This window comes from Nyctereutes procyonoides, unplaced genomic scaffold (genome assembly GCF_905146905.1).
Source record: "Nyctereutes procyonoides isolate TBG_1078 unplaced genomic scaffold, NYPRO_anot_genome, whole genome shotgun sequence".
Lineage (NCBI taxonomy): Eukaryota > Metazoa > Chordata > Mammalia > Carnivora > Canidae > Nyctereutes > Nyctereutes procyonoides.
In genome coordinates, this window is record NW_026575042.1 from 31,160,001 (window position 1) to 31,185,828 (window position 25,828).

Below are 25,828 nucleotides of genomic sequence, written 5' to 3' on the forward strand. Positions count from 1 at the left end.
TTAAAATAAAACTAAAAGCATAAGTAGAACACTTTCCTGAGTCCTGTGAGTTGTTCTGGTAAATTACAGAACCTGAGGAGGGTCATGAGAACCCCCTGAATTTGCAGCCAGTTGGCCCGAAATGCGGTGTCCTTGGGAGCCCACTTGTAGCTGGCACCTAAGTGGGGGGGCCATGCCCTTAAACCGGGGGTCTGATGCAGTAGTGCCAGGTCATATACCAGCTGGCGTCACAATAGCCACATTTCTATTCTGAACATCTCTGGGGTGAGCAGTAACACAGCCACAATCTCTTCTAATCTAACTTGGAAACTGATAGGTATTATTCTGTTAAGTGCTTTCCAAATGCTTTAAATCTCCTCTTAACTTTCACATGAAGGTGAGAAGTAGAGGTTTCCCACACAGAAAGGCCTCGCTGCAAAGTGCTAAGGGGACCACAGAGTGAAATCCTGAGCCAGCAAGAGGCAGACAAAATTGAAGACAACACAGCATCCTCCTTTTCTAAAAGATAGTGGAAAATTATCACCTCCCCAGGAAGAGAGGGATCACAGGGTCCACTAGTAATTTCTTCAGGTGGTGACACACTGCATCTCATATCTCAGTGAGCGGCAAGCATCAGGGAGCAGGATAGGGAGAAGGAGGGATGACACCAGTTCTCTTCCTGTGATGAGTTCTTCCCTGGGACAGCAGAGCAGGCAGGGAGGTGAGACCACAGAATTGCTAAAAGTAACTAGAGGGACAGGAGGTCCATGGAGTGGCTGAGAACTTAGAAATCCCTGCAAGGGTTTCTACGGCCAAGTCACCCCATCTCAAGACAACATCCACTGGCAGTGGGTGAGCACTGGCTCGCAGGGTGACTACTAGGTGGAAGAAGGAGGTTCCAGGACAACAAGTTGTTCACTGGGGCTGTGCAGGAGGAACTTTTAGGTGTGCAGTCCTGCCAGTATTTCCTGAGCATTCCCACGATAACCATGATGGGCAGCACATGCCTTCTGTATTTATAGAGTGTGTTCCTGGTACGTGCCAGGCACAGATTTGCTTGACAGCACTGAGCAGAAGACATGAGACCCCTACCCACCAGAAACTTGTGGGAATTTTGTGCTTGCAGCAACCCTGCACTAACCAAAACATGGTTTAGGCCTCAACTCTGAAGCAGGTGCTCACATCATCCTCATTTTATATATGCAAGGGGACAGGAGTTGACAGCTATTTGCCCAGGGCCCGACTGAGTGGGGCCAGGTAGAGGGGTGGCCTGACCAGGGAACAAGCTCCTCTCCCTGACTCTCTTCAGCATCTTGGGGTCACACTGGGTCTCCAGATTCTTCTAAGTCATCGTTGCCACCACCACTATGGATGCCACAGGACTCTGGAAACGGCCCCACCAAACCACAGAACCTTTTCCTTGGGATTAGATAAAGGCAGGGGGCTTTTCCCCACTGGGGCCATGCCTGACCCAGTCTGGAAGGTCAGAAACTGGGAAGTGAGGGACACAAGGCAGGGCTCAGAATGTACACGTGAGTGGGCTTGAACACCTGGGGCCCAGCACCCCAACCGAGGCCTGGACCGAATGACAGGTTCATTACTGATTCCCTGCAAACAAGAAATAATTTCCTACTCTTCCTCCAGACTCATCTTTCTCATTTCTCAGAGCAGAAGCCCACCCTCTTCCCTGCCTGAGAGCTTCTCCAAGACCACCCTCACTCTGTCCACAGCTGCCAGGATAATGTGGCTCAGACCTTCCACAACCGCCCGGGGGGCGGGAGGGTTCGTGGGGAAAGGCCTGGGAACCTGCAAACGGAGAGCTCACATCGCCCACCTCCTGGGCCATCCTATTCTCAGTCTCATTGTGAAGGGTGGCAGGACAGCTGCAGCCATCACCTGACTGGGTACTACCACTGCGCCAAAGGTGGGGGAGGCCGGAGAGGGGCAGCGGCATCATGCAGTCGTGCAGTCGAGCAGCTCCTGCTGCCTCTGGGAGCTGCCCTCCCCTCACAGCTCTGTTCTCAAGGTCATGCTGTCCCACATGCCTTCTAACAGCAGCTCTTGGACACCACTGCAGCAACGCAGAGCTTTTTCTGAGGACAAAGATTCAGCTCCACTGGCAGGATTAGATTAAATAAGCAGGCATATCATTACTGAGCTCTTCTCACTGCTCACGGCTCAGCAATATCTTCTGGTAGTTTAGTCCCACATGATTAAACAGGGAGATGCATTTTTCCTCTTTCAACCAAATGAGGGTGAGAAAATTCATTACTGAGCAGGAGTCCTTACAAAGAAGGAGACGGACTCTCTTACTGGGCTTCTACTCGATGCCAGACAAGCACTTACTGGTGTTTAACTTAGGTTCCCTCATTGAATCCTCATCACGACCCAATGAGTTAGTTATTGTCAACAAGGTCACAGGGCTGGTAAGCACTGGAGCTGGCGTATAAACCCAGATCTGACGCCATTGTCCATGCTGCATGCACAACGCTATGCTGGTTTATGGAAAGGTCTGACCAGCAGCAAAGCAGGAGATCACAAAAGTGAGGGGCCCTGGTGGCTGGGCAGTCAGAAAGGCCACAGGGAGGAGGCAGGGCAGTCACTGAGCTGTGGGAGGGTGAGGTGAGAGAGAATGGGTGTTCCAGGCAGAGGGAACAGTGTGAGGAAAGGCACAGAGGCAGAGACACAAAGGCCATGATAAGGGACAGGAGGCAATAGTCCAGGGAGAGCAGAAACGTGTCTAGGAGCCATGGGGAATACATGTGGAGGTCTCCACATCTGAGTTTTATCTCAGGGAAGATGGAGCCCGACCAGTGTGTGAAGAGAGGCCCGAGTGGCAAACACTGTTCAAGGAAGCTCCTTGTGGCCAGCAGGTTGATTTAAGCCAGACTCTATCTCTGGCGCCAGCTGTGGAGAGAGGGAAAGAAAGAAGGGAAGGCAGAGAGAGGCAAAGCCAGCAGGGCAGGGAACACACCAAGGACCATGGACTCTCTCCCAAGGGTGGTGGCAGCTTCTGAAGGGTCTTAAGTAGAGAGATGGTAGAAACAGGTGTAGCCATTCATAACTTCCATAATGGTACTCCCCATCCTCACGCTCTTTTTATAATGTGCCACTGATACTTGTCTAGGGGAAGGCCTGTGACTAGGGCAGAAATGGATGGTGCTGTGATTCTCAAGGGCTAGGTTAGGAAAGGTGGCACAGCCTGTCCGGAGTGCTTCTGCTCCCTCACACTCTGGACACTGTCCCTTCAACCCAGCCGTGCCATTCTGTGAGGAGGCCCAAGGCAGCCAATGTGAGGAAGGACCACACAGAGACACCCACCTGGCAAGAAATGGAGGTCCCCACCAGCAGCAGACCTGTGGGCAAGGGGGCCTTCCAAGCACTCCAGTCCCTGGCCTTGGAACCATCAGCTAATGCCCAGTGAAACAGAAACATTCTTTCCCTGCCAGGATCTGCCCAAACCATACAGATTCCTAACCAAAGGAAATATTCACATTGTCTTATGCCACTGAGTTTTGTGGTGTTTGTGATATAGCATTAGGTAATCAGAGCAACAGATCTGTGCTTTAGGAAGAAAACTTAACACCGCTTTGGGCAGAAGGGGCCAGACTGGGGGCAGGAGTCCAGCGAGAGGCAGCAGATCTCAGTGAAAGCAGAGGCAGTGGGGTTGGAGAGAAACAGAGCTGGGGAGGCAGGATCTAGTGACTGGTCGGATGCAGGAAGAGCCCAGGACACCTCCCTGTCACCTGGCTTTGTTACTAGCAGACAATGGAGTCATTCCTTAAGCCTAAGCAAACCGGATGAGGAGCAAGTAACTAAAGTCACCTGGATTGGGATCCCTGGGTGGCGCAGCAGTTTAGCGCCTGCCTTTGGCCCAGGGCGTGATCCTGGAGACCCGGGATCGAATCCCACGTCGGGCTCCTGGTGCATGGAGCCTGCTTCTCCCTCTGCCTATGTCTCTGCCTCTCTCTCTCTATCTCTCTCTCTCTCTGTGTGACTGTCATAAATAAATAAAAATTAAAAAAAAAAAAAACAACAAACCTTTAAAATCACCTGGATTCAGGCCACCCATAAAAAACTGTCAGGCCAAAGCACAAATACCAGCACTAAATTCAGAGAGAAAACCATTAAAAAATTATTAGTAATAACTTTTCAATCTCATGAGCTAAATATTGAAGCTTATTTTTTTTATTATTGTTACTATTAAAAATAGTTATTTTCTTACCCAAGTGTGAGCTGCTAGCCCAGAGGTTTTGCAAGCCTGTCCAGGTGGGCTCAGCCCCATACATCCTGGGAATTCCACTAGTGCAATGTGGACTGAATGCCAGCCCTTCACAATCAGCTACCAGCACCCACCTGGACCTCACTCCACCGGCCTCCCATGGGCCCCGGTCCCCATCTCAGTGGCGGGTCCCAGATACGTAGATTTTTTTACATTTGGGTGGCTTCCAGGTAGCCACAGAGGTCTCTCTACCCACTCAACAAACAGCCATTAGGGGCTTACTTTGTGCCAGGCCCATGCTGGGCACAGAATTCTCAGCGAGACAGCAGGTGCTCCTCTGCTCTCCCCAGCAGCCCTGCTCCCATGGTGGAGCTATTCCAGTGCAGACTCTAAAAGTGCCAAGCAACTTGGGAGGGGCTGCTGAGAACCAACCAGAAGGCAAGGTCACTCCACTGGCAAACTCAATGGTCTCCTGAAGGAGGTGGCCATTTGGGCTGATTAACGGGGATGGAGCATCAGGAGGAACAGTGTCCCCAGGGGAGGGACTGAATGGACCTGGTGATGCAAGACTGAGGTATCCTCTGCATAGAGCGGTCACTCACACTTCTCCAAGGCTGCCACGTGAAGCCAAACTCTTCCACGGCTTTGGGGTCAGTGGCTATGAGGGCTCCTGGGCTTGGCTTGTGACCAGGCAACATGCTGACAGCTGAACGGGCCTTGAGTCCCCAGACTCTTGCTCTAACACTGTCTCCCTCCAGGAAGGACCCCTCTCCATCCTGTCATTTTCACAGCAGGTGTGGGTGTGGTGGAGAGATTGCTGAGAGGGCCAGAAATGGGGAAGAATATGAGGGAGGGCACAAAGTTAGCTGGAGACTTTGTGGAAGGTCTGGCAAGACCTGGAAGAACATGAACTGCGCACTGGGTAGCCCTCTTGCTGGGTTAAGCCAGAACCTTGGCCCATAATCTGTTCTAAGTGACACAACCACATTTACTGCCCACACCAGGTATCGGACCCTGCTGGAGAGACATTGGGGTTCCATCTGGTCCTCCTTGGGGCCAGAGAGCTAGGCGCAGAGTGGGAGGGTGGAGGCAGGAAAGACTTAGGAAGAACCTCCTGCCATTTCTTGGCTACATGGCAGGCCGCCCGCCTCTTTGATATCTGTGTTTTTAGGAGAGCAGTCCTCATGCCAGGGAAAGGGTCCCTGCATCCTTGGCCCATAGCCAGGTCTAGGTCAGAGAATGTCTGCAGCTGTCAGGTGGCCCTTGGGACTAAAAAGGCACATCTGCTTCCCAAGGCTGAGGTTGGGCCCAGGTGACTCAGGTATTCTGGTGGTTCAGTTTCCAGAACACAAGCGGGAAAAACTGTATGAGTGTTGGTATGGGCCTCCTGCTGAAGGGATCCATCCCTGCCCAGCAGCTAGGAAGGAAGCCAGGCTATCCTGGGCCAGTATCCCTGCTCTGCAGGGGCCTGGGGAGAGGACTCCGCTGTCCCTCTGCACCCCCATCCCCATATAGTTCCCCATTCTGGCCTGACCATGAGGTACACAGCCTCGGGGCTCTACGATGATGAGAGGAACCGGTGAGACACCAGTTACTGTCTGACCCTTGTTTCCTTTTGTGCTGTTTTCACAGAACAGAAAAGCCTGCTCTAACCTTCCCATAAGGTTGACAAGCCTGGAGGGCTAGGGACCAGGCCCCCCCACCCACACCCATCCTGCCACCCCGTGTGCAGAAAGGCAGCTCCAAACCAGGGCTTTGCCAGCCTCTACCTAAGCCCTGAGGGGCCAGCTGGCTCACTGTAGGCTAAATGAGGAAATGTGAAAAATCCCATTTCAAACCGTCCCCCAAAAGACTCAGACAGTAATTAAGAAATATGCAAAGCTCTTCATTGGACACTTTAATTAAGTGTGTTAATTCCCTTTGACAGAGGCTGCTCAGCCACCTGGGCCTCACTAAGGGACCCAGGGAAGACAGAACAGAGGAGGAAGAGGAAGAAGGGAGTGGGTGGAGGGGTTGGCAGGACGGTGCCAGGGGCTGGCTTGACCGAGGCCTTTTCTCCTGGTCAGTTGGGAACCTGACCTGTTCCTGACCCTCTCACTTAGCCACTGTCCTCCATCCCTCCCTGTCTTCTCTGTGCAAGCCCAGCAATCCTAGGAAAGCCCACTCTGAGTCAGGGGCATGGGGTGTCATCCCCTCCCTCAGCCCCTACCAACATACATCTCAGCTCTGCCATTCACTAGGCTAAGAGGTCATTACTCCAGTGAGGCCAGGCTAGATGGTCTTAAAGGCCTGCTTCTACTTTGGGGCTGGTGACAAAGGCTCACCAAGCCTGAAGTACAGCTTGATGGAAGTACTAACATGGGTTCCTTTCCTGTTTGGCCAGAGTTCTTCCAACCTTTGCGCTTTGTTAACCTTCAAACTTTTCATCCCATCGCCACCGCCAACCCCAACCAGCCAGGAGCCCTGAGAGCCTAAAAAGGGGTTGTTCCCTGGCTGTCTACTCTGGCAGGAGAGCCGAGGGGCACTGGAGCTAGGGATGGTGCACTGGCATGGAGAAGAGGCTGTGCTGCCTGGCATGTGACTGCTGTGTACAAGAAGCACTTGCCTGAGCTAATCCCCCCACCTTTTTTCTTCCAAAAGGATTTACTGGTTACTTTTGGAAATATAACTGTTTAAAATATCAGGATTCAGTAGTTAAGTATCAATAATAATATTGAATAGCCTCGAATCTTTCTGAATATCCTTCCTCTGTTTGAGGAGGTCCAAAGCCATCCACCCCAGTGTAGGAGTCTTTCTTGCAGCCATGTTGTAGGCACATGACTTAGGCTCTCCCATCAGACCCTCATGTGAGACTCTACCAGAAATGACCAACAGAACCTCTGGGTTCTGCACATGCAGGCAGCCTGATGTGGGTTTCAACATCAGCTCTTGCCAGAACTCAGCACAGGAACTCATCCTCCTCCTAGATCAGTCCTGGTTGACTCAGACTGCTGCTCTAGGCCTGGTTCTCTGACCCTCTCAGAGACTCTGAACTTCCCAATCACTGCTCACATTCATTGTCTGCTCTGCTCAAATCAGCTGGATAGTAAGAACAGATATCTCTGCTTTGCAACTAATAATTCTGAGAGCATTATAAGGCAAAAGATAAATAAGCTAAAAAGATAAGGCTGGAATGAAGAGTTTGTTAAAAAAATATATATATATATAAAACATCTTACCCAACTCCAGAAGTCAGACCAAAAATTACCTGAGCTCCTTGGCAGTCAAAGCAATAAACAACAAAACATAAGCCCCCTCAGACCAAAAAAAAAAAAAAAAAAAACCAAAAAAACCAAACAAACAAAACTCATGACCAACTGTAAGATTCACTGTTCACTGTATTTATGAGACAAACCAAACCAATTGTTAATACTGCACTTTTTATAAGAGTTGGACAACAGAAAGTTCCTCAAGAGTCTAGAGGGCATAAATCATGTAGCCAGTTAAATTTACATGCTAATACAATCAACTAGATGAACATCACTGATGAAAATCAAGGAGGATGCTAACCAGCCCAAACACCACCTGCCCAAGTCAGTGATCACAGTCATAAGCCCAGACCAGTGTCTCCTACAAATAAATGATTAAATGAAAAACCAAGGGCATGGGACTTCAGCTTCTGATCAAGATGGAATAACAGGGACCAGACTTATCCTTCCACTTGAAACAATCAAAAGAAAGACAAAATACATGAAATGATGACTTCTAAGACATCGTACAGCAGACAACGAAGGACAGGAAACCTTGAGAGACACAAAACAAATGACATGAGCCCCACAACTATCCTCAAATTGTTGCTGTGAGGACATTTCAGGCCACAGCACAGGAAGGATGGAGCCAGGTGGACTCCCTGAGTTGAAGAGGTAGTGCTGAGAGTCCAGAAAAACAAGGCAGCTAGAGTTCACAGGACAGAGTGCCTAAGAAGAGTGAGATGCATGGAGAGACAGAGAACTCCTGAACATCCTCAGTCTTCAGCTGAGGATGCATCAGCAAATGTAGGGAAACTACCCAAGGCTGGGGAAAGTACCTGTTCTTACCAGCCAGAGTGGAAAGCCTCACCATTTATGGAACACTGGGCTGTGCCTCAGTACTGGGCAATAATCAGCCCCACTGTGGTGAGCGCCATTCCAGTCCCAGCTAACAAATCTTAGAATATTTATAGGAATACAAAAAACTATCCAATATCCACCATGGCAAAATTCACAATGTCTAAGACCTAATTAAAAAAATCACTAGGTGTGCAAAGAACCAATAAAATAGATCTCTGATGAAGAAGAAAAACCAATCCATCAAAACCAGCCTCAAACTGACACAGATGTTAGAATCAGCAAAGACATTAAAAATTGTTACAACTCCATTTTATGGGATGTGAGGGCGATCTGGCTGCAACATCTGTCACCCCATTGATTGCCAGGGTTGATTCAGCTGATCTGGCTGGCTAGGCGGGTGTCCCCTTCCTCCCTCACCACTCAATGTGCGTCCCTCCCGAAGTTGCGCTCTCGGTCAAAGAGGACAACCATCCCCAATAGAGGAGGACCGTTCTTCAGTCAAGGTTATACAAGTAGCTGCACTCCCCTGCTAGAACCTCCAAACAAGCTCTCAACTCTATTTTATGTGTTTAAAAAGTTAAATAGTGATGTAGAAAACATTTAAAAAGACACAATGTATAGAAGTATGAGACTTATAAATACATTGTATGGGATTAACAAGAGATGAATCCCAGATTAACTGCAGAAGAAAGGATCAATGAATTTGAAGACACAGTAATATCTAAAATGAAACAAAGAAAAAAAGTATAGAAATAAATGGCTGGACCCCAGTGAACTGTGGAATGATGTCTAGTGGACTAACATATATGTAATTAAAGTCTCAAAAGAGGGCAGCCCCAGCGGCTTAGCGGTTTGGCGCCGCTGTCGGCCAGGGGTGTGATCCTGGAGACCCAGGATGGAGTCCCGTGTCAGGCTCCCTGCATGGAGCCTGCTTCTCCCTCTGCCTGTGTCTCTGCCTCTCTTTCTCTCTGTGTCTCATGAATTAAAAAAAAAAGTCTCAAAAGACTGGTTGTGGGGGAGTAGTGAAAGAGAAAAATATTTGAAAAAATAATTACTGAAAATATATGAAATTTGAAGAAAAATGTAAACACACAGATACAAAAAGTTCAATGCATCCAAGACAAAGGAAATGTAAAAGAAACCACATCAAGTCACATCATAATGCATTTGCACAGATTCAGTGATAAAGAGAAAATCATAAAGGTAGCAAGAGAAAAAAGACACGTTAGATACACAGATAAGATACACGTTACAAACATGTTAGAAACAAAGATAAGAAGATAACAGGTTCTCCTCAGAAAGAATGCATGCAGGAAGACAATGGAGCAATAGCTATAAAGTACTGAAAGAAATCTATTAACCTAAAACTCTGTAACTGGGCACCCTGGGTGGCTCAGTGGTTTAGTGCCGCCTTCAGCCCAGGGCATGATCCTGGGGACCCGGGATCGAGTCCCACGTCAGGTTCCCTGCATGGAGCCTGCTTCTCCCTCTGCCTGTGTCTCTGCTTCTCTCTCTCTCTCTCTCTCTCTCTCTCTCTCTCTGTGTGTGTGTGTGTCATGAACGAATAAATATTTTAAAAATAAAACTCTATACTTTCAAGTATATATTAACATCTGTCAAAACCAAAGATGAAAATAGAGACCTTCTCAAACATTCAAATACTGTTAGATTTCATCACCCACAGATGCTCACGATGAGAAATGTTAAAAGAAGTCCTCTAGGAGAAAGTGAAATGACATCAGATGGAAATGTGGATCTGCACAATGGGACGATGAACGTGAGGAATGGTTAATATATGGTAAAATATGTAATATTTATTTCATATCATTTAAAAATCTTTAGGGCACCTGGCAATCTCAGTTGGTGGAGCATGTAACTCTTGATCTCAGGATTGTGAGTTTGAGCCCAGGGTGAGCACAGAAATTACTTAAAAATAAAATCTTAAAAAAAAAATCTTTAAAAAATCATTGACTTTGCAAACAAAAATAACAACACTCTGTTGGATAACAGACCTACGAAAACATGGAAGAAAAAGTTTTTTGTTACCTTGTCAGCAACCATGCAAACTAGAAGAAAATGAAGTAACATTTTTGAAGTACTGAAAGAAAAATATTGTCAACACAGAATTCTATACCCAACAAAAATCTTTTTAAAATGAAGGTGGAAGAAAGGAATCAAATGCCAAAACAATTTGCCACTAGCAGACCTACAACACAAGAAAGAAAGTGCTTTGGGCAGAGGAGGACACTCACACTCATGTTTACATCACACATAGTACATGTGCTTAAAGTCTGACAGATCTAGATTTGAATCTTGTCTCTGCCACTTCTTTGCTGTGTGATCTTAAGTTAATTACTATCCTCTCTGAGGCTCAGCTTCCTCATATGTACAATGTAGGCAGAAATGCCTAGCCTCACCTCTCATATTATGAATTCTATGAGAGCAGTAAAAAGTTAACATTCTGGGTGAAAGGCATTTGAGAAGTCTGTACTATTCTTGCAACTTTTCTAAAGGCCTAAAATTATGTCAAAATAAAAAGTTAAAGGAAGAAAAATATGGTGATTTTTAAAAATTATGCACACACACACACACACACACACATCCATGTCTCTCAGATTCCTGGCACCTTCAGAAAATGGCTTATTCTGATTTATTAAACATACCGGTTAACATGAAGTTTTCCTAAGAAACCAGAATATAACTGTGCTTGACAACAACTTAGTCTTTTATAGAAAACCAGAATCTAACTGGGAAGCTGCTGTGAGCCCTCCTAACCATGGGCCAGGAGACTGAGCAAGCCTGGACAAATGAGCTCAGTGGGCAGAGCCCATGTGTAACCACCATGTGTGCAGGTGCATGGAGATCCATGCAAATACACACACACACACACTCAATCCAGTTAGGGACCAGTGTGTGTGGGAACTCTGATCCTTCTGGTGTCTTAGCTGTGAAACTGAGAACCCTATTAAGACAACATCTGCAGGACTTTCTTGACAATCACCTGGGACCTGGCCAGATAGTGTGTGTAGACTATAGAGCTCATCCCAACCACAACTAGCACACCTACTATTTGGACCTTCTTTGCCTCACTGAGTCATCTCAAACACTTCTGTCAGCTTCAAAAAGGTGCAGGGTCTCCCCTCCAGGTCCCAAAGGCTGCACCAGCACCTGCTAGCTTTGAGTACTAGCCACCCTCCACTCCCTGCTCAGGTCAGGAGCCCCCACCGCCAGCACACACAGTGACCCTCTGGCATGCCTTCCCTCGTTAGCCAGACCAGGGTGGGCAGAATGGCCTGTGGCTCAGCCCAATCCCACTCACACCCTACACAGGCCAGTCATGTTCACATGCCTGAGTAGCTGCATGGGTGCTGTGAAAAATTAATTCATAGTAAGGATATGTATGTTTGTTTGAAAGGAGGAGGAAGCAAATGCTAAATTCCCACCACCAGCTGATCTTTTGACTAGGCTGGTGTTAATGCAATTTGGTAGTTTATTTAACTCATAGGAACTCTTGGCCCATCCACAGCATGGAGTTTGGCAAAGTCACATACATGCTCATGTTTATCCTTTCTTCCAGAAGCAAACTGCTGGTGTCATCAAGGGCATAAGCCTCATTAACAGGGAGGGAAGAGTAGGGCAGTGAGAATAAGAAGGCAGTGTTGATAGGCATGGCTTATGTTACCCAGGTTGTCAGCTGAGGCCCAGTCAGAGGGGCCCTGTGACAGTAGACCCAAAGTCCCCATCCATGGGGTCACTGCTATGGTCTGGCCAAGAGAGCAAGCTCACTCAGGCAGATGGAGGGTGGCATCCAGAGTCTGTCAGAGGACCCTGGGCTGGACATCCATGGGTGCTGTCTTTGAGGTCTCCATGAGCATAGGGAACTGTTCTTGACACTCCTTTTCTTGCTCTCCCGTCCTTGGCACTCCTTCTCCTGCTCTCCTGTGTAAACCCTCACACAGCCTGCTCACTGCTGCTCAACTTGCTGCTTTGACAAGAGGGCAATGGGCACAATCCCAGCCCTTCATTATCTCACAGTTTCTGTGGGCAGGAGTCTGGGCATGGCTTATGTGGGTCCTCGGCTCCAGGTCTCACAAGGCTACAATTAGGTATGAGCATGGTATCAACACTTTTTTCTGGGGCTTGGCATCCAAGCTCTTCCAAGGGTCTGTGATTGTTGACAGAATTCAGTTCCTTGAAGCTGGAGGGCTGAGGCCCCCATTTTGTTGGGGCTGCCAGCTAGAGGCTTCTCTTATCTCCTAGAGGCCACCTCTTGGAGGTTCAACACCACATGACCCCTCACAGGCCTTCTCACATGTGGTAGCTTGCTTCTTTCAAGGCCAGCAAGAGGAATCTTCTACAGGAACAACCATGGGAAGGACATCCATCACCTCTGCCATACCATACTAAGTAGAAGCAAGCCTTCGTTTCCATGTGCACTCAAGGTGAGGGGCTATGCAAGGGCATGCCTCACTCGGGGTCACCTGAGGTCACATGTGATCTACTATCTCATATTCACACATTTCTAAGAGACACCACCTCTACTCTTTACTAAGCTTCTGCCTCCTCTCCTACAGCGGTAAAATGGCTGGTCACCTGCAACAGAACCTCATGGGCCTCTCTGCCTAAGACAGAAGCTACCAGCAGGCCTAAACAGAGTCTTGGGCAGGGGTTGGAAGCGGCAGCCCCTTGTGGCATCTACTGCACCATGCATTTGCATACTGCTCTGCAGAGTTCTTGCACACTACATCCAGCCCTCCCAAGCCAAGGTGCATGGATGAGCTGACACTGTCCGGATCAGAAGGCTGGCTTACAGTAGTCCTTCTAGAGCAGCCCCAGTAGTGCAGCGGTTTAGTGCTGTCTGTGGCCCGGGGCGTGATCCTGGAGACCCTGGATCGAATCCCACGTTGGGCTCCCTGCATGGAGCCCGCTTCTCCCTCTGCTTGTGTCTCTGCCCCTCTCTCTCTCTCTCTCTCTCTCTCTCTCTCTCTGTCTCTATGAATAAATAAATTTTAAAAATCTTAAAAAAAAAAAAGTAGCCCTTCTGCTGCACGTTGAGAGCAGGAGACAGCTGGGTTCTGGCCCCCCATGTGGACTGTACCCTCTTCTGACATAGGTGGGAGAGAACCAAGGTGGGTGGTCGGTCTCTCGGGGGCATGTTTTCAGGCCTGCATTTCAGATTCTGATCTGGGCAGCAACCTGCAGCACTTTGGCTGGGTGTGGGGGAGGCAAGGAGGGCCTTAATGAATTAGAATCAGAGAATTTCTGGGTCCTGGTGCTATATAGGTAAGATCTGTTAATATTCTAAAAGTTTGGCTAATTTTGGGGGAGGGGTGCTTTTTTTCCCCTCCCTAAAAGGAAACCATTCTCAGAGGTTCTCTCTACTCAGAGAAGAGCAGAACTAAACAAAGATCTCCTGGTCCCAAGACTAGTCCCTACTCACAGCCGCCCAATCTGGGAACTGCAGGGTCCCAGTGGGGCAGAGGCACCCCACCTCAGAGAGGGAGGGACAAAGCTGAGTCGGCTCCAAGGCCCAGCACTGTGGCAGTGCTGCTGCTGGGCATCCTCTCTCATCCTCCATGACAAGGTAAGGGCCCTTCTCTCCTCGGCTGCTCCACCTCGCTGGAGGTCATCAGCCTTCTGCAGCAGCAGTCCCTGCTCCTCACCTTGTCCTCGACCCAACACAGGACAGGTCCCCTCACTCCTGTGCCCAGCACACATCAGTGCCTCCACTGAAAGGCATTTCAGTCTTTCATTCCATTTGGACAGAACCTGGGACGGACGACCCCACCATCTAGAGCTGCAAAGCACCCCGGCTCTCCCAAGGCCCTGGTGCTGGCCCAGAAGCTCTGTGCCTGGCACACCTGGGTCTGCCTGTGTCTGGTAGGAGTGCCTCCCCACTCTGTCTCAGTGCTTCCACGGCTCTCCCTTCTCTATTCTTTCCTCTTAGCCCTCTCCTGTCACTGGACAGGAAACAAACAAGAAACACTTGTTTGAGATGCTTCGCTTTACTCTCTTCAGGCTGCACAGTGTTTACTCCCTGCTCATCAACAGGATCAGAATAGAACATTTTCTCCATGTCTCTGAATTAGTACACCATCCTCAGAGGGACCTGTCTCTTGTGTAAAGGGCACAGTAATAGTTCTCCAGTCCTGTACCAGGGATGACGGGTCTCTCGGTCCTGCCTCTGCCCCAGGAGCTGGGGCAATGAGGAGGGAACAGAGGGGGTTCAAATGGTCAGAGCTGCACTGAGCTACTTTTGGCCAGCTTCTGGGACCATTTTTTTCCAGGCTAGCAACTCCATGCAGGGGAGACAACTCTGCTGAGTGCAGAGCAAAGGAATAGGTCTCCTTACCCATTCTGACTTCACAGACAACTTGGCACTGCTTACTGGGACCACAGGTAGTGACTAAAATGTGCTTGATTACTGATAATTAGAATATTCTTTACTCACCAGTCACACTAACAAAGATGCTTAGTAACTTCCATGGGCACTGCCTAGGCAGAAGACAGGAAGGACAGGGAGCAGAGGTTGCCAGGGCTTTGCAGGGTGAAGCTGTAGCCCTTGAAAAGAGACCATGAGCTGACTCATGGGCAGGGGACTGCACCCATTGATCTGAACAGGCCACCCTCTCTGGGCCAGGCCTGGGTTCAGGATGGCGGTCTGCTGATTCTACTCTGGCTCCCTGGCTCTTGCCCTCTATTTTCTGTGTAGCCGGCCAGCTTGAGATTGGGTTTTTGTCTCTAATACAGGGAGTGGGGCTCTCCCTTATACAGTGTTGTCCTCCCTCAAGTTCTCAGGCACCCCTAAGTTGTTGGGCAGCTAGATATAATTCCAAAAAGAAGAGCAAATGAATCATGGGAGAAAACAATGATGGTGGGTCAAGCATCTATTGGAAGAGGAGCCCAGCCAGGGAAGGAGTGGTAAGAGGTTGCATAAAGGGCTAGGGGAGCTCACAAACCAAATGACCAGGGGGCAGGGGGAGCTCACACACCCAATAACCAGGTGGCTGGGGGCACAGACAACTAATAACCAACTTCACACCACGTAGTACATCATGCCCTGAGCAGGTAGCAGAGGTGAAGAGTCTGGAAGGGATACCAGCAGCCCTGGAGCACCCCCTTTGGCCAGACAGAAGCAGTCAGGACACCCAGGGCATTGTAGAAGCAGGAAGGGCAGAGGAGGTCAAGGTGACTGATTTGGGTACATCTGAGTATAGTATAGCATTGTAGAGAAGGACAAGAGCTCCTCCCTTGCCACCTTCCAATATCCTGGAGTTCTCACCCTATAAAGAACCGGGAAAATCTATGTGCCCAGAGGTCTAAATCTCAGGCACACAAACCTCCTCTATATTCCATCCTCTGACTCTTCTCCGCATGGCCTGGTTCAGGCTGCCTGCATCTCTTGCCTCCAATCAGGCCCATACTCCACTTTCGTCTTCTAATCCATGAGCATGTCCCTCCTTAGTTAAAACCCCTAAATGTGTCCCCGTTACCTTTAGGGAAGAACGAGACCCTGTGTATGGAAGCAAGGTTCTCTGGGGCCTGACCCTGCTCACTTCCTCAGGCTCAATGCTTTTTCCAACCATGCTCACTACCTCGCCCCCAACATCTATGCCAGAGTCCAGCCACCCTGAAGTATGTGCAACTCCCCCCACTTCCCAAGTTCCAAGCTCCTCCCAGCCCCCTAGCCCTGGCATAGTCAGGCCATCTGCTTAAGATGCTTTCCTTGTGTGCCTATGAATTCCTGCTCACTGTGCAAAACCTCCTCTGGGAAGCCTTCCCTGACTGCCCCCAACCCCAGGGCACCAGCAGACCATGCCCACAGCCTTATTTGCGTGCTTAATAGTCATGTTACCACTAGCTGAGATTTATTACCTGCTTACCTCACTAACTACTGCTGTAATCACAACATGGCAAAGCCTCTGCCCCTGTCATCTACCCAGGCTCTCTCCTTGTCCTTGGGGAAGTTACAGAGCTGTGAAGAAGAGGTACTCTTCCTGTGAGCAGCTGTGGGGGCCCAGCAGAGCAAGGCTGGGTGAATCTGTCCTACTTCCTACTGGGATGGGCAGTGGAAAAATGCCAACTAGGGAGTCCAAAGCCTAGGAGCTATTCCCAGCTCAGCAGTAAGCAGTCTGAGTCCTGCAATCCATGCAAAAGCCTTCCCCTCTCAGAGATGCACTTTCCTTTGTCTTTAAAATGGTTATGCAGCTCCACTCATCACATCACAAGGATGTGGGCTCTGCAGCTCACTACACAAAAATGACCCATCGGTGAGTCTCAAAAACCTCCACTCTACCCCTACCTCTTTCTCCCTCATTCATCTACAAAAGGGAGGGGGGGAGACTGCTGTCACTGGTTCACTAACAAAATTACCTATCACTCGAGCATTTACCACGTGCCATGTATTGACATATTTGATCTTTGTGCAACTCCAACAAGGTAAGGATTACCCGGCTGTCTGGAAAGGAAAATGAGCTTGGGGTGGTCCTGTTATATCTCAGCACCACCCAGGGAGTGAGGAGTGGGCCTGGAGTAGACGTATAGGGCTCAGGAGCACCAAGTAAGTGATGGGGCTGGAGCAGGAGCTAAGGTTGGTCTGGTGGGGATACTGCATATCCCACTTGGCACTAGCCCTTTCCCAGCCCTCCCTGCTTACCACCCACCCACCTGACCTCAGAAAGAAGAATCCTGGAGTAGAAGTACCTGGGAGCTGTCACCTGTTCTGCTGTCCCCACCAAAGGTCCTCTCTGTATGGAATAAAACGCATGCCAGCAGGAAGGGCAGGACAGCCCCCTCCCTGTTGCCTGGCAACCTGAGTCAAACACACCGTGAGAAGAGATGAGCCACAGCACCCTGGGGGCACACCAGGAAGGAGGCCCAACAATGCTCTTCTCCCAGGAGAAGAGGCAGCTGGTTGGAGAGGACCCTGCACTGAGGCCTGGCAAGGGAAGTTCTTCTGGGGGAAACAGTTAGCAGAGGCCCTGATTACATGCCTTCATCTCTGCAGCCCCTCTGACCTTACTAGCCAGCAGTGTTATCTCCAGGCTGGGAGTGTTACTAGCTTCATACCCTGAGCTGGCGTTGAATTACAGGACCAGAGTTAGAGCTTCATTGGCCTGAGTGGCCATCTAGTCCAGCAGCCTTTGAGAATATATTGGGAAAGCCAGAGAAGGGCTGGGGCTTAACCAACCAAAGAGGCTGCTGGTGGCTGACCCAGAACAGAATCAGGGTCTCCAGGGCCCTGGTATCTCCAGGTCTGAAGGGAGGATGAGGCCAGGAGAAGGGCTGCCCCAGAGCAGGTGGGAACAAGCTGCTTAGTCTGACTGGTTCTCCCTGCTTAGGAATTAGTTCTCTGCTAAAACTGGGATGGCATCTGCCTCCATGACAGTGCAGGGATGACTTGGGAAGGCTTTAGCTATCCCTACAATCTCTACAATCAACTCCTTTCAAACCACCTCAAATAAGTAGTTCATTCTGTGTAAGAAAGGAGTGTCTGATATGCAACCCAGCTCCAGCAGACTCCCACGTGGAGACCCTGCCTGCTTCTTAGAGCAATCCCCCTGCCCTCCTCAACAGCCTAGGGGAATCTAAGGCCTCTTCCCATGCACCCCCATGCTGTGATCCACTGGCTCATCCTCAGCAAAGAGCTTGGCACATAATTCCACAGGAAATATTTACAGCAGACCTCGTGTCTATAAGGCCTCAGTGTTCTTCTGTCCTCTTACCCTATAATTGGGCCTGAATCTGCCTGTGAGGCATGAGGTCCAACAGATCACTCTGGGTTTCTCAGAGTGACCTGGGTTCAAAGTCAATGCTGCCACATTAGCAGCATTGTGAGTCCATGGCCATGACCAGCTCTGCCTGAGCCTCTGTCTCCTGACCTGCAAAACAGGGAGAATTCCACATCTATCTTAAATACTGGGGAGAAAGTACCCCGTATAGAGCCTAAATGCCACCTGAGATTAACTGGAGGAAAAACACAGAAACCCAAGAAGGTCAGCTCCATTTTCTAGGAAAGACAGACTTGTTCTGGACCCCTACCCGTCTAGTATCCTCTCTATGCCCTTAGAATGAAGAATCCTTCCTAGGTGTGGATGTGATTCCATCAGAATAAAGTCCCAGCTCATGGCCAATCTCTGTGACTTGCCCTTACCTCATTTCTAGCCACAGGGGAAATCGGGTGAGCCAGTTAACCCAATATTGGAAGCTCCTTTCTCTGGGAAATCCCAAGACATCATGCCCCTTCACCAACTATCCTTCCGGGTCCTGGAAGAAAGCTGTGGTCTCTAGCACAGAAGGCACACAACTCAAGTCTTCCTCTCTCACTGTCCACAGCACCTGCTGGTGCCTTAGGCTGCCAGTCTTCAGTGTGTTTCCTGGGAGTAACCTATGCTTTTAAGACTCTCTTTTGCCCAAAGGAGCAGGGTATCATCTGTTTTCTCCTGGACCCTAGCCTGTCCCTTGGATATGTCCCCACCTGGGAATAGGTGGTGCCTGGCCTGGGACATGTGGTTGAATTACCTGGGCTCCCACTGGTCTTGTTACCAAGAGACCAGGATAAATATGCTTTTTTAAAAACTAAAAATAAATCACTTCACTAACATGACAAAGTATTCACAGCAGTGAACATTTACTTTTTAAAAGATCCCACTTAGTTTAGGGCAATAGTTACAGAAATAGGAAAAATGGAAGTTCAAGCCTTAAGATACAGCAATGAACTCCTCCTAGGAGTTCACAGAGCATTATGAATCTTTATCCTCTCCTTTCCTCTCTCATGAAGCAGGGGCTCTGCTGGGGGCCCCATTTCCTGGTGCACATCTTTTTGGCTCTAACAAAAGCTGCTCATCTCAGGGCGTGGCTGGTACTTCTCCCGGACAACCTCCCCCATCTCCTCTACTCTGTGCTGACAAATGGAAAAGGATGACAGACAGACAGTTGAGGAAGGTGCCCAGCCCAGTTTTTCCGGCAGTCCACCCCTGATGTCTATAGATTTTGCTGCTCACCCTAATCTCTTCTCACCTTGATCAATGGTTCTGCCCAGCAATTTCTCTAACTTATTTACACTGAGACCAAACAGCCCTGCACATTCAATGGTTCATTCATTCAGCAACAGTGGAAGACACAGAAGGCAGAGGACTGGAAGACACTGCAGCCGGGGTGGACGCAGACGGTACCATTCACAGGTCTGCCCCGGGCCAGTTTGCAAGGTCAGGGGAACACCTATAAGGGTAAATATTCATGGGCTGACTTTAGGGATGTGATAAATAACAAAAGGACAATGAGGTTATTTGGTTGTATTTTAATGGGATTCATTATAATTTGGGGGCTGCAAATGATAATGATTATCAGATCATACAGAACCAGAGTGTATTCTAATGGTCTAATTTTTCTCTTCTGGTTAGTTCTCTTGTCTCTGACCTCAGCATTGAGGGTGCCATGCTTGTCTTATGCCAAGTACAGGTTAATTCTCACCTTGGGGTCTCATCTGATTCTCTCATCTCATGCACACCTTCCTTACACAAATAAAGCCAATATTCTGGGTCCATACCCAACACCCAAGGTTCCCCCCGTCATTCCAATCACTGCGGAAGGGAGAGAAAAAATTGGGAGGAGAGAAAACAAGACCAAGAAGCTGAGACACAGGACGACTTGGTGATTTACCTCAGATCTCCAAGTGAGCTCTGGCAACATCCGGTTTGGGCGTGTCCCTTCCTGCCCACCTCTGGTGGCCCTGCTGCTTTCTCCTATTTCTTTAGAAAAGGTGGTGGGGAGGTGGGTACCCTGAGAATGTCAGCTTTTGTGAGATGAACTATGGATTGGGCACGATCAAGGCTAAATGCTCCAACCCTCTGTGAAAGATTAAGTGTTGCTGGTAAAAATCTCCGGGCTTGGGAAAGCAGCAGGTGTCAGGATGAAGAATCCCGTTTCAAAGCTGCCTTGACTCACCTGGCTTTTAATCTACTGAGGGACTATCAGGACATATCACACAGCGAGGATAATCTCATCATTTTTAAATGCAAATATTTAAGGAGCACAAACTCCCTGTAAAAGGGAAGAGGGGAAAGGAGCTAAGACCTTGTCCTCTTAGGTGCTTAAATTTCCTTTAAGGGGCTTAAAAATTCAGTTAGGGGTTTTGTACCTGAAAGAGCTAATAAACACTTAAAAATCCAGAATAACTGAAACAACAGAGAGGTCATGGGGCAGCATGTGATTGTGTTTTTCAAATACTCAGAAAGAAACCAAAGCTATGCCATGGTGAGTGTCCAGATGGGCCAGGCACAGCAGAATGAGTGGATCTGGGAGGTAGCAGGGAGCAGACTTCCAGGATGGGCTTCAGGTACAATGCCCAGGTCAGCAAAGGGCTCCCCATGTGGTTATGGACGGTGTGTGGTGGGATGGCAGGGGTCAGGCTGGGCCAGGCCCTAGGCAAGGCAGGGCAAGCCTTCTGGGCAGTGTGTGTGTATTCCTTAACCCAGAGGAATGAGATGACAGTGGGGGAAAGCCCCTTCTCAGCACTAGGAAGCCAGACACCCTCATCCTCCTGCTCCCCATCCCAGCCCTTTTTTCTCCAGAGCAGGATGAAGAACAGACAAAGCTCCCTGGAGAGGGTGGGCCCCTTCACTCAGCCCACCGGAGTACCAGACGGCTGCCTAGAGAAGCATCTCCTCCTCTGAAGTCTTAGGAGCCATCTCTGACACTTGCCCACAAAGGTGGGTGGGACGCCCTGCTATGTGCTTTCACAGCAGCTGTTCTTCTCTTGTCATAGCTTGCACAGACCTTTACTATAATTATAGCCACAAATGTCTGAACTCCCCAGTGGACCATAAATTCTATGATGCAGGAATACACTCAAAGACCTGACTAAATGAATAAATGGATGATGGAAGGAGGAAGAGAAAGAAGGATGTGGTGGGAGAGAGAGGGATAAGTGAACAAATGACTAAATAGTCAAAGGCAGCTGTGCACAGACACTGTGTTGCACAACTCTGGGGACGCCATTCACATGGTGCTCACTATGGTGAGCAGCACAATTGCCAGGGACAAGACAGAGAGGAGGCAGGTTAGAGGGACACGCTGTCTGGTGACCTCAACCTGAGAAAGCAGATCAAACTTGTGGCGGGCCCTCAATCTTTCTGCTTTGGGCAGAGTAGTCTCAGAGAATGGAGATTAGAAGGGGCCAGAACACTGGACAGGCCTATCCGCCACATCCCTAGTCCCCATGACACACCCAGATGCACCCGAGGGAGGCCTAATGCCTCACTCCCACCCCCATAGAACACTATCAGAACTTAGGAGGAAGATGTGTCCCCCTAGAGGAGGAAGACCTCCTCTCCTTCCTAAGACACCAGTTCATGCCTGTCTTCTCTGGATGTCACCAAGTGTTGCAGTTGGGACCAGTGTGCCTCATCCTCCATCGAATCCCCCACCACTGCCATCAGCATAAGAGCATGGCCAGCAGGCCCAGTGACAGCCATCTGAACACCAGCAGTACTGCACAGCCTTCCTCTCATTCGGGAACCACAGCCCTCTCCACAGTCCCACCCCCTGCCAGGCTGACATTGCCAGCCAGCCTGTATTCCATGGTCTAGGAGACAGCAGTCATTCTGCTGCCAAGAGGAGGGCTTTCTTGTGGGCTAGAGGTATTCTCTCTAGCGTGGTTCCTTAAAGGCTTCCTACTCAAACCAGATCCTGGTATCTTTGAAGGGTTGATGCCCTCCTAGAATTATCTGTTCCAGGTGTCCTCCTCATCACTGGGCTCCAGGTCAGGTACTCCTTTTTGGAATCCAGGTGTCCTCATCCACTAGCCTAGGGGGATGGCACCACCCACAAGAAACAAGAAAAGGCCACATTCCTCCAGCCCCTTCCCCTGGCTTCTATGCAGGGGAGTCAGCTCATATAGGTATGCTTCTCTAGATGACTTCTGTCAAGCTCAGCTGACCCAAGTGTCTCAGCTAGAGAAGGTGAAGGACCTCTGAAGTCACATAGTGAGAGAGCGCCAGGGTAGAGGGAGGGCCAGAACTCAGGGGCTCCCTACACTGCATAGGCTACAGTGACACAAAGGACCAACACAGACAAAACTGTGTGCAGGCAAGACAGAAGCAGTATCTCCGAAGGCAGTTCCCCCATCCTACCAGGCTCTGGGATGCCTATGTCCCCCACCTAATTTCGGGGCCCCAAAAGCCATGTAGAATATGAAGTACACAATCCACTACACAGTCTAGTGGGAGAAGGCTTCTCAGGGCCCTAAGGCTCCCAGCCAGAAGGGACCAGAGTGGCCAATAGCCAATCCCATTGATGGCAGAGCCTTTCATCTCTAATGACCTGTGTTCCAAGGGTGGGCCTACAAACCCTGCCCCCAGCCCAAACAGCTCAGCATTCCCCCCAGGTCATCCAACACGGCCACAAGGCTGGCCAGAGGGTGACAATCCTTACCTCAACTCAGGAGGGCTCCCCAGTTCTCCATCTCCCTGATTCAAGGTCATCTTAATTCCCAATGACATGTTGACAAGTGGGAACAGGAGATGTTGGTTCCAGCCCCTGAAGTACTAGCAACTCACCCTGGGACTCTCCATAAGTCCTCCTCCTCCCTGGGGATCAGACTTCTTATCTACACATGCAGAATGGGGCCTCCATCTCTGAGGCCTTAAGCTCTCGTTTCTGTGATTTAGGAACAAAGGGGGTTTGCATGGCTCCTCAGGGACCTCAGCCCATCAGAGATTCTGAGGGAGTCCAGAGTTTTCACCCAAATTCACAAGAGGCATTCTCCTCATCAGAGCCCTGGTCTGATGGGCTGAAACATGTTCAGACTGGGAACAAAAAAAATGTTTCTTGAGAACTAACTTAACAGAGCTAAGGCCCTTTGAGAAGCACTGGGGAAATGTGAAGGACTAAGAGAACTGCCCTCAGGCAACCATTTCACAGAGACAGAAACAGAGGCCCAGAGAGGCCTGGAAATCTGCTCGAGACAACACAAGCAGGAATTCAACTCCCAGGCTGTCTGATCAGAGTTCTCTCCCCGGGGCTTCAGGCTGGGTAAGAGTAGCACTGGGATGTGAAGACTCCTGAAATCCCTTCAGGCATAGTGAGCTCAGAAGCTGGACTCTGTGAAGATCAGAAACTCCTAGTCCAGGACCCAGGGCTGGCTGGCTGAGTTGATTCTGTTCTGAAATGCCCAGCCTGGCCCCAGGATCCATCCCCATGTTAGGGCCTGACCACCTTCTGACATCCTTCTCTGAACCATCCACCCCAGGGAATGAGCAGCAACACAGAAGCCTGCCATGTGACCTTCACAACCCACTTGTACACACAGCAGGGTAGCACTGTTCCCTGAGCCCATCAGGTCCTCCTAAGGTTGCCTGTGTCTTGGCCCCTTGGACAGACGGGCATCAAACCACGTGAACTGGACTGGTGTGCAGAGCTAGAGCTGGGGATCCTGTGCCCGGTGACCGCCTTCTTCCTGAGGTGAGCTGGGCAAGGCCCAGCCTGTCTCTCTGCAGCCCCAGGTGAGAGGCCTCTGGGGAGATGCTCTGAGAGCCACTCCTTCCTACAGGTGTCAGCGGGATCCGCGCTCTTCAATCTGGCCCTCTCACCTCGGGGCCGAGGCCAACCGGGGTTTCTGAGATGCTGTCCCCAGAGGCTGCTGGGTGGCAGGGAAGCCGCTGTCTCCCCCTCCCCCGCGCCCCCGCCCCTGGCCGGCTGCCACGGTGACCTCCCCTCCCCCAAGACGCGCGGAGAGCCGGGAGGTGGGGGTGGGAAGGCTCGTCCGCGGTCAGCGCTCCCCGAGGGGTGCTGGGAAGCCGGGCAGGGCGTGCCGCCCGGTCCTTTCTCTGCCCAGCGCCGGGCTTCGCCGCGTCCCGGTGCGAGGCACCCCCGCACCATCCCCGCAGTCCGCCTCGCACCGGGGGGCCCTCGCTGTCCTCGCCCAGACCCTGAGCCCGGGAGGCGCTCCCACCCGCGGGCACAGGGCAGCGTCTAGAACCTTCCGCGCCCAGTCGGACGTAAGGCCGGGGGAGGTGGGCGCCCCGTTCCCCTACAGCGGGCGCCCGCCCTTCCCACGGGAGACAGGTGTCGGCTTCCCCCGAGGCCGCCTGCTCCGGGCCTGGACGTGCCCAGCACTAGACATGCGTCGGGGCAGGGTCCGCAGGGAGCCCCCGCCGGCCCGACGCCCGCCCGCCTCGTGCTCGGGAGAGGGGCTCCGGCCCCCGCCCCCGGCCCCCGCCCCCGGCCCCCTGCCCGCGCCCCGCGCCCCGCGCCCCGCCACCTGCGCGGTCGTCCGCAGCCGCTGCCGCAGTGCGAGCGAGCCCGCGAGCCCCGCCGCCGGCAGCCGCCGCCCTCGGCCTCCCCGCCGCTGCAGCCCCGCACCCCTCCCCGGGCCCGGCGCCCCCCGCGTCCCTCCCCGGGGCCTCCCTCCGCCCGGGCTCGGAGGGGCCCTTCCGCGCCGGGGCCGGGCCGGGCCGGGCCGGGGCCGGGGCCGGGGCCTCACCGGGCGGACGAGGGGGGCGGCGGGGCCCGACTCGGCGCCCAGCCAGAACCGGGGGGCACTTACCGCTCTGCTCCCCCAGGAACACCAACTTGAATTTTCTCAGCGGGTTCCCAAAATCTCCCCCTGCGGACATGGTGCTGGCGGCCGGGCCGTGCAGGAGGCGAAGGAGCGGGAGGGAGGCGGAGGGCGAGGGAGGCGGCCGCGGTGCGGGAGCCGGAGGGGGAAGGGCGGGCTGCGCGCGTCCCTGACTCCCGGTGCGCCCGGCCCCGGCCTGCGGCGGCGAGTCCGGCGGCGGCGGCGGAGGAGGAGGAGGTGGAGACGGAGGAGGCGGCTGGGGCTGGGCTGGGGCTGGGCTGGGGCTGGGCTGGGGCTGGGCTGCTGCGGGGCGCGGGGCGCGGGGCGCGCTCTGGACGCCCGAGGCGCGGGGCGCAGGGACGGCGCGGGGCGGAGGAGCGCTCTCCCGAGCCGCCAGCCGCGCGCCGCCGCCCCCTCCCGCCCGCCCTCCGCGGCCCGCGCCTGCGCTCTGCGCGCTCCCGGGCCTCTGATGTCATGCGGGGCCCGCGCCCGGCCTCCGAGAGACCCGGGCCCCGCCGCCCCCCGTTGCCCCCACCCCCACCCCGCGTCTGCCTGCCTTCCCCGCTCCAACGCGACCCCTCCTTTGAATCCAGAAAAACGGCACGAAGTTGCCAGGGGACATGTGGTTCCAGGCTTCCAGAACCTAGATGCGGGTGCCTCGCTCCACCGCCCGCGACGCCGAGAGGGAAAGGAAAGGAGGTCGGGGGAGAGCCGGGGGTGGTGGGCCAGGGGGCTTGACCGGCCTGGCTGTGACCCTGTGTGGCGGGCTCTGGCCCTCCCTCCTCGGGGCTCCTCTCTGGGGTCCGGGGTGTCACCTCAGACCTGGCCAGCAAGAGAGGAGGACCAGGAAAGGGTGCCACCCCCAAGCCAACCGCGCCCACAGGTAATTTATCCTGAATCTGCTGTCCCATGAGCGAGAAGGAGCAGACGCCCGAACATCAGCACGGCTGTCTCCGGGCAGTGCCCTGCAGTTCTTGACTC

The 25,828-nt window shown here is 51.7% G+C and overlaps 1 protein-coding gene across 1 annotated transcript in view; it reads right to left on the bottom strand.

The window, feature by feature from the left end:
• RAB6B (RAB6B, member RAS oncogene family) overlaps positions 1-25,248 on the bottom strand; it is a 61,801-nt gene extending 36,553 nt beyond the window's left edge. The window contains exon 1 of the mRNA XM_055321566.1: positions 24,836-25,248. Coding sequence (XP_055177541.1) covers positions 24,836-24,905 — 70 coding nt within the window. The 5' untranslated portion in view covers positions 24,906-25,248. The remainder of the gene's footprint in view (positions 1-24,835) is intronic.
• Between the last annotated feature and the right edge of the window lie 580 nt (positions 25,249-25,828).